The following is an 8739-nucleotide window of genomic DNA, read 5'->3' as shown; positions in this document are numbered from 1 at the left end:
CAGAAAGCCATCCTTGCTTCTCGAAAACAGCTAATTGCGGATCTTCTAGGGTTTCTTATTCTTTTACGGCAGCATGGAGTGGTGGAGAATTCTAACTCGTCGGAGTGTGACCAGATCTACAAAGAAAAACACGACCAGAGAGCAGATCTAAAAAGAAAATCAGAACTTCAGAGAGTTCAACGCCGTTTAGGAGTGAGGCGAGAGTTTTTTTTTTCACTTAAAATTAGGGTTACATCTTATATATATGAATAATATTTTTGGTTTAATTTTGGTTTAATTTTTGGTTAAGGAAAATTATTCTCGGTTTAATTCCCGATAAAATTAATTTATTCGGTTTAGCAGACTTCCATATTGAAGTTTACTTAGTGTAAACCCTAAGTCAAATATTTTGTTCTTCTTAATTTGAAACCATAAATTTAAACTTATGAATATGAAAAAAATAATTTATATACATTAGGATTACTAATATCTAATTTATGATTGCAAATTTGAAACTATTATTATTTTTTATTATTTTTTAAATTAAATTATATAATTTAATTACATAGTAAACTTCATAAGTTGTGTTAGAAGTCTACTAGTTGACTTCTATTACTTTAAAATAGACTTTGTCAGGGTTTAAACCGTAATTAGGACATCCGTTTTTTTATTTGGTCATACATGAATATATTGTTTTTTTACTACCCCTTTAGAGCATGTGCAACGGCGTCTCTTTAGAGGATTTCTGTAATTTTTAATAATTTTAATTAAATCAAAAATGAAGAAATTGGTGAGAGACGTCTCCTAATTAGGAGGTGCAAGAGACGTTTCTTAGTTACATGGGGCGATGTGTGAATGGGCAAAAAAAAATTGGAAAAGAAAACTTTTTTATGCTTTTGTACTTTTCTCCCCTTCCTCTTCGTATTCTCGGTCTCACCATTGGAACTACTTAAAAAGAGAGTTTGTTAAATTGATCTCTAAACCTATTTTAATAATAAAAAAAAGATTAAAAGACTCATGAAAGTCTCTCCCATTACACATACTCTTAGGTTATTTTTGCTAAACATTATATCAATGGTTTACTTTTGTATTCAACATCAAGTTTTATGTTATTTTTAACAAAAACTCTAAACTAAAAATCATTCAAACATTCAGCCTTCGTTTTCTTTAAAACGACAGAGTACCCACGGTCCCACCCGGTCCAATCTCCCACACATAGCTACGCAATAAAATACAAAAAGAAAGAAAACCCCAAAACAACCAAGCAACCAGTACACCAAAAAAAAAATGGACTTCACTCAAATTTTACTTCTTATCTCCTTTATATTTATCTTCTTCTCCATCAAATTATTCTTCACAAACTCAATCCGGAAGCTGAATCTTCCTCCTTCTCCGGCTTACTCTCTACCGGTTATCGGCCACCTCCACCTCCTCAAGAACCCTATCCACCGAACATTCCTCTCCATTTCAAAATCCCTTGGGAATACTCCGATCTTCCACCTCCACCTCGGAAACCGCCTCGTTTACGTCATCTCCTCGCATTCCATAACCGAAGAATGCTTCACCAGAAACGATGTCGTTCTTGCGAACAGACCCGAGCTCATCATGGGCAAACACATCGCCTACGACTCCACCATCATGATTGCAGCATCTTACGGCGATCACTGGAGGAATCTCCGCCGCATCGCCGCCGTCGAGATATTCTCTTCTCAGAGGATCAGTACGTTTATGTCCGTCCGTAAAGACGAGATCCGACAGCTCATAACACACCTCTCGAGAAACTCCGTAAACGTAAGTCATTTATTTATTTATTAATTTTTATTTTCGTGTGGTAGATATAAGTAGAGCAAAGTCTTTCTTTACGTTGTGTGGCGTTGTATTCGTCAATTATTTACTTCATCTCCATGTGGGTCTGCACGTAGCCGAGTAGATATTTTCCAGCCTTCCGTATCGTTCATATTTAATTAGTTACCTAATATTGTCCATGTGATTTTGGTATTTTCTAGCCTCCGGCCCATGCATATTTAATATTTATTTTTTTGTTACTCGTCACTTTATTATATATATGCTAAAAAAATTGCATGTCCATGAAACGAAACTCTAACTTAAACTTATATAGGCTGCCCGAAAGAAAAATTATATTTTTTTGTTATTCTCAACTGTAAATCTGTAATTACTAATTATATAACTATCTTTTCTATTTTCTGAAAGGAGGGAAAACTATTAATTCATATAACTGAATTAAAACTTGGAAAAAACAAAGAAAATACGAAACAATATGTAACCCTCTCAAATTTGAAAATAGATTTATAGTAACTTTTTTTTCTCAAAAAAAAAACTTTGAAGTTTTAGATAAAGTAAACTTAACATGTTTAATTCACACAAATATATATTAATAAAAATAATCGTCTCACAGGGATTTGTTGAAGTGGAGATGAAATCATTATTAGCCAGCTTGGCTCTCAACAACATCATCATGATGGTAGCCGGGAAACGATATTACGGTGGCGGCACAGAAGACAATGATGAGGCCAAAATCGTGAGGGCACTTATATCGGAGGCGGTGGCTGGCTCCGGTGCTGGAAATCTAGCTGACTATCTTCCGATCGTACGTTGGGTCACAGATTTTGAAAAACGGGCCAAAATTTTGGGGAATCGATTCGATGGATTCTTGCAAAGACTGGTTGATGAGAAACGTGCAGAGAAAACAAAAGGTCAAACTTTGATCCATCACTTGCTTTCTCTCCAAGAAATCCAACCTGAGTATTATACTGACGTCATCATCAAAGGAATCATAATCGTAAGTACTATTACTACTTCATATATATCTAATATATATTGGGAGTTTACGTACTAATGGATTTAAGATGCATGTATATACAGTCTCTAGTAATTGCGGGGACAGACACGTCAGCAGTGACGCTAGAGTGGGCAATGTCGAATTTGTTGAACCATCCAGAGATACTTAAGAAAGCAAGAGCAGAAATCGATGATAAAATCGGTTTAGACCGGCTAGTTAAGGAATCAGACATTGTAAATCTCCATTATCTCCAAAACATCGTGTCTGAAACCCTGCGTTTGTATCCCCCGGTTCCGCTGCTACTCCCTCACTTGTCGTCGGAAGATTGTAAAGTGGCGGGATACGATATGCCACATGGCACGATGTTATTGACAAACGTATGGGCTATGCATAGAGATCCAAGTTTGTGGGAAGAGCCAGAGGTTTTCAAACCGGAGAGATTCGAGAAAGAAGGAGAGTCGCAAAAGCTAATATTACCGTTTGGGATGGGGAGAAGGGCATGTCCAGGAGCAGAGCTTGGGAAGAGGTTGGTGAGCCTGGCTCTTGGGTGTTTGATTCAGTGTTTCGAGTGGGAAAGAGTTGGTGAGGAACTTGTGGATATGACTGAAGACAAAGGGCTCACTATGCCTAAAGCTACTCCGTTGCGAGCTATGTGTATGGCACGTGCTTGTGCCGGTAAAATGATATAAACGTACGTAGGTATTGTGTTGATCACCCGTTTACATGCCACATGTTTAATCTTAGAGATACACAATTTAGTGTCTTGTGGTCAAGAAGTTTAGTTGGATAAGCAAGTTTTTTTTTTTTTTTTTTTTTTGAAAAAGGTTACTTAATTGGATAATTAAGCCTCTTTGATGCCGAGAATTTTTCGTCGGGTTAGAGTTGGTAATGGGTTTTGTTGACATGCTTACTCAAAGGCTGTTATTATGAGATTCGCATAGCCCAATTTGATATATATATATATATATATATATATATATAAGAAAATTAACATAACGATAAAGACAATCTAAGAAATCCCAAGATCAATCATAGGTCTAGACAATTAATGTTGATCATGCAAAATATATAAGTATATACAGTATAAAGGGATTGATTTCTTGGCTTCTCAGCTATCCCACATCAGCAAAAATATTGAAGAAAATAATTGTCCAATTAGAACATTTGAAAGTTACACATCACCAAAAAGCAGAGTTATTGTTTTGTTCAATTGGATCACCCAACATACAAACGCAGAAAGACGAATAGAGAGGAGTCCATTAGACAAAGGCCCAAAAAAATTTAGCCAACAGCCCAATAAAAATTATTACTTCCTCCAAACCTCTTTATCACGCTTTTCGTAACAACACTTCTCAGAAAAAATCCCACAAAACTGAATCGATTCGCTTCACTCCATTCCTAATGTAACGCAAACAGAAACTCCAAACTCAATCCACAGCGTTTCGAACCTGTTTCAAAGTTAAACTGTATCCACGTTCTCCTACTGTAAATTCCCATTATGTGGAATTTGAATGAGCATATCATATTTATATTGACCCCGATGGCCCCCACGATACATCTCACAAATTTCACATCAAACCCATATCTTAGCCTTAGCGCTTCTATGGGGTCTTTAGGGTCAAATTCTCTCCCACAACTCCAGCTATACATGTTCTTCAATGAGATTTAAAAGGTTAAGCAATAAGATTGATCTAATTGCAATCAGGTCGATTGGTTGGTCAGCACGAATCGACTCCTCCGATACATGATCACAAAACCGCTCTTTTCATGGATTAAACTTCACCATTTCTGGGGCAATTATTATTGGATCACAATCTGTCACTGTAAGCTTCTTTTTTCCGCCTTAGATCGTTTGTCGAATCTATCGGCTGATCAATCAAACATTAAAGCAGTAAATGTTTTTGATGATATGCAGAATTCCTTTGTACCAATCATGTGGGACAAAAAAGTTTGCGGTACATAGCTTGGGACTGAAAAAATGTTGTTACTACTTCCTTAAAACTGCAGGTATATTCTATCATTTGCTGGCTAAAATCAGTAGTTTAGAATGTCTTATTTTTGTTTAGACGTCATTTTAGTGCCTACATTGAAGCGATATTGTGTAGAGCGAACTTATCTCCTTATTTATAGCCGTTAATTTGCTAACAAACACAATCTCAACCCTTAAAGTTATCAGTTGGATACGGTCACAATCTTTTATTGAGGCATCAAGCATCAGGTTTGATTCACTTTCAAAATTGTTTTCAGGTGACTTCTAAAATCATGTTTGCTTCTCTTGACATGGCTTCTTTAGCAGGACTAATTGGGAACATTGAGTAATCAACATTCATATCTTTGGCTGATGTTTTGCTCGATTAATTCGCAGATAAAGCTTCTCTTCTTTCATCTAAAGTTCCCAGTTTTCCTTTCAGTTTCTGACCAAGAGCAGCGAATGCTAAGCTTTTTAGGCTGATAATAAGACAGACTGGAGCCTCCACATTACATCGCCAAAGGAGTACAGTTGTTCCACGAGGCAATTCTTCCAAGAGAAAACGACACTGTGGACTCATCTATTACCATTATGAGTCAGCCCTTACAAAACAGCTCTCTCCGATTCACATGTACAGGCACAACAGGTATGTCACAGGTCACTGATTTCGATTTATTATGGTTTTTGGTTTTATATTGCTGCATTTATTTTGGTTCTTGGTGCTTACTATCTCTTTTTTTTTGGTGCTTACTATCTCTTTTTTTTTTGGTGCTTACTATCATGTGTATGGTACGCCATATTTGGATTACCCTAACTCTTCAGCAGCAAAAGAGACGCAAACAGACACTCATTGTGATTGCAAAAAAAGAGAGGATGAGTTATATTTATTGACACAAGAGAAAGACTGTAATTTTTCAAGGTAAAGGAAAGAAAAAATCTTGCAGAATCGACATTTTAAGTTTCAGGTTCGAGTTTTTAATATTATGTTAGTTATTTGTGGGCTGTTTTTACATTGTCATATTTTGAATGGCTAAACCGATACTACATTATTTCTGTTTTTTATGTTCTCCATATTCAAATGAGTTTCTATACTGCAGGATTATGGATGATGTCATTCAAAATAGATTATAGGTGTTATGATTCGCCAAGGTGTGAAATTATTGCTGCTGGCTTGCCAAGTGAAAATCGGAGACGCGTTATTTATTAAAGTACATGAATTTTAGAGTTGTTACAATACCAAGAATACACATGCTTCATCATATAGCCTGAGTCTCCAAGAGAAGTAGAAAGGCTTTATTTTTTTCGTAACTGTCTATTTTTTTTTTTTGGTAAATCATATCTTCATGTTTATAATCCTGAAGATCGTTATGCCAAGTTAAAAAAAAAAAAAGGAAAAGATCTTTATCTTTCTACCTCATCTACTAACTACTATGAAACTGGATCAAAGTCGTACAAATAACAATCAACATCAATCTTAACAGTATATCAAGCAAGGTTTTCCAGATAAAATCTTCAGTTTTGCACATAAACATGCTATGTTGTTATAAAATATCATTTTGTATATGTGCTGTATATACTCAATTGTAATATAAAACAAGTTTAAAAACATATCAATGAAAAAGCCTGGGCGTAGCCCGGGGCCAACCCTAGTCTATTATATAAAAGTTGAGTTGTGTCTCACAATCTTGACACATCAGCATCTATTATTTTGACACATCAAATTTACAAAATAATTTATAATTTATTTTATTGATTTTTAATTTTTTTTAAAAACACCAAAGTCCTAAATCATTAAATACAATACAAAAAACTCTTAGGAACAATAAACTTCTTATTTTCTTTTATTTCTTTTTGGGTTAAAATTCTTTTGCTTTGATTTTAGTGAGAGAGAATAAACCATTATTCTTCTTATTCTATTGATTATTGATGAAGATAGTCCAACAAAAAATTAAATGTAATTTGAGAAAACAAAAAATGATCAACTGCATAATATCTGAAAAACTTAATGAATATCAGAAAGTCAACAACATAAAGTTATGGAACTAAAGGTGAATGATCATCTCTTTGTTTATAACCTGCATTTGGATTACAAATCTTTTTAGTTTGTATGTTGCCTTCAGATTTTAAATCTTGACAAATCCTTGTTTTGTTGTAATCAAACTTATTTGTATGCTCAAAAGTCCAAATAATATCCCTTTAAAAGGAGTCAAGAAAATGAATATGATATATTTAGAGAACAAAAATATTTTTAGTTGTAATGACTAATGATGACTAATGATGACTATGGAATTTTTGTTTTGTAAAAAGTCGTATTTCTCTCATGCAACAAATTATTGGGAAGTAATTGTAAAATTTACCAATACGTTTCTCTTATGCATAAAACTTCGCAACTTTAGACGTAAAAACCAAAATTTGTAACCAAATGAAGGGAATGATAAATCTTATTAACTTTAAAAATTCGAAATAATACAACTAAAATAATGGAAGTAAGTAACTATTTTGGAAACAAATTTAAATAAAATAAAAAATTCCATAACTGTAGAGTTTGGATTTTTAAATTACTTTTTCGTATTCTATAGTCTTTTTAGACGAATTTCATAATTGTAGGATTTGGTTTTTAATTTGTTTTCAATTTTTATATGTTTCTTTGCCTAAAGTTGTAGATTTGGGCTTATATGCTAATTTTCTGTACCAAAGTTTTCTACTTCTACATAAAGCATCCCAAAAAGTAAAACAGATGTTAAAAAGATGAAATTGTGTGACCAAAGCCTCGATAATCTTTTCAAGCATGCAAGTGTTCTTAAGATTTAGCATATGGAACTATGGAACCATAAGACGTCACTATGAGAAAATTTGGGCTGATAGTTTTTAAATTCACTTTAGTTAAGGAATATTAAAGTTAGCGATTAAATTCAAGTGAAAGATTTAGCATAGAAGACTATCTCCAACGTGAGATCTATAGTGATTTCATACTAAAAACTTGGTGAAGAAAAGTGGTCATGGGTTTAATACAATTTGGGATATCATAGTTAGAACTCCATTATATTCATTTTTGATTTCAGAAGAGTTTGTGAAAGACTTTACCAAGTAAAATAGGAAAATCCGAATAAATTTATCTATTTATTTATAGGATATGCCTCTTGAGTTTATAACGATAAATATATTTTATACTTAGTATTTGTTGGATTATCAACTCTAGATTTTGTTTAGTATAATATGTGTTTGATTAGCTTCTTTGAAGACAAAATAATAGCTAAAAATAAACTAATAAAAAATTTACTTTTAAAAGAACTAAATAACAACTATTTTTTTTACATGTATATGATTACCTCAAAAAGAAAATTCTGAATTGAGTTTATTTAAAGTTACAAAAAATCTTAAAAATATTTAAAAAACATAAAAAAACTCTGTGCATTTGCACGGATAATCATCTAGTTGAATATAAAGATAATAGAACAAAGCTAATAAAATTGGAATATACAATTACAAAGACTTAATCGAGAACTTCCAACAAAACTTGCAGAATTTTGATTGGATAAAAAGTATAATATCCCTACCCCGACTTCCTAGAAAGATAGCGAATCAGGTATGTTAGGTCAGTAGTCAAACCTCATTCATTGTGACACCTAGTTTGGTCCGATTGGTGAGCGCACAGGATCGCCAGGAAAACATCCAAGTAACAATTAACAACATAGATATAGCTGATCTGATATACATAAAAACAAAGACAAGGAAGGAGGGATGAGTAATGGGGATTACTCAGCGAGGATGGGCCTTAAGGAGGCTCACAAAACCATCAAACAAGCCCATGCAGCATAAACTATTTATAAAGACATTTCGAGTTTGTTTCTAGTAATCAATCACACGACAAACAAGGATAACCCTAGCATACAACTACTAAACAGCGGGGCCTTGTCAAAACTAGTTATAGTGTGCAGTCCTTCGGACCCCCATGCCTCCTCGGAAAGGCAACAGCAGAATAATCCCAACT

The 8739-nt window shown here is 33.8% G+C and overlaps 1 protein-coding gene and 1 long non-coding RNA gene across 3 annotated transcripts; both read left to right on the top strand.

Annotated features, from left to right (window-relative positions):
- Positions 1-1126: 1126 nt before the first annotated feature.
- LOC18010659 (cytochrome P450 81D11) lies at positions 1127-3568 on the top strand. Its single transcript, XM_006393580.2, has 3 exons — positions 1127-1770; positions 2396-2779; positions 2863-3568. The coding sequence occupies exons 1-3, from the start codon at positions 1267-1269 to the stop codon at positions 3466-3468; spliced, it is 1494 nt and encodes a 497-aa protein (XP_006393642.1). The 5' UTR covers positions 1127-1266; the 3' UTR covers positions 3469-3568.
- A 767-nt stretch (positions 3569-4335) lies between these two features.
- Positions 4336-6020, top strand: LOC112082893. Of its 2 annotated transcripts, XR_002897424.1 has the most exons (6): positions 4336-4602; positions 4695-4786; positions 5027-5094; positions 5191-5394; positions 5571-5667; positions 5846-6020. It is a non-coding gene; the product is annotated as an uncharacterized LOC112082893 (long non-coding RNA). The 2 variants fall into 2 exon arrangements; XR_002897425.1 differs by lacking the exon at positions 5027-5094 and having other exon boundaries at positions 4338-4602.
- The last annotated feature ends 2719 nt before the right edge of the window (positions 6021-8739 follow it).

Source organism: Eutrema salsugineum, unplaced genomic scaffold (assembly GCF_000478725.1).
Source record: "Eutrema salsugineum unplaced genomic scaffold, Eutsalg1_0 scaffold_7, whole genome shotgun sequence".
Taxonomy (NCBI): domain Eukaryota; kingdom Viridiplantae; phylum Streptophyta; class Magnoliopsida; order Brassicales; family Brassicaceae; genus Eutrema; species Eutrema salsugineum.
Note: the sequence above shows the minus strand (reverse complement) of the source record. Positions and strands in the feature narration are given on the sequence as shown.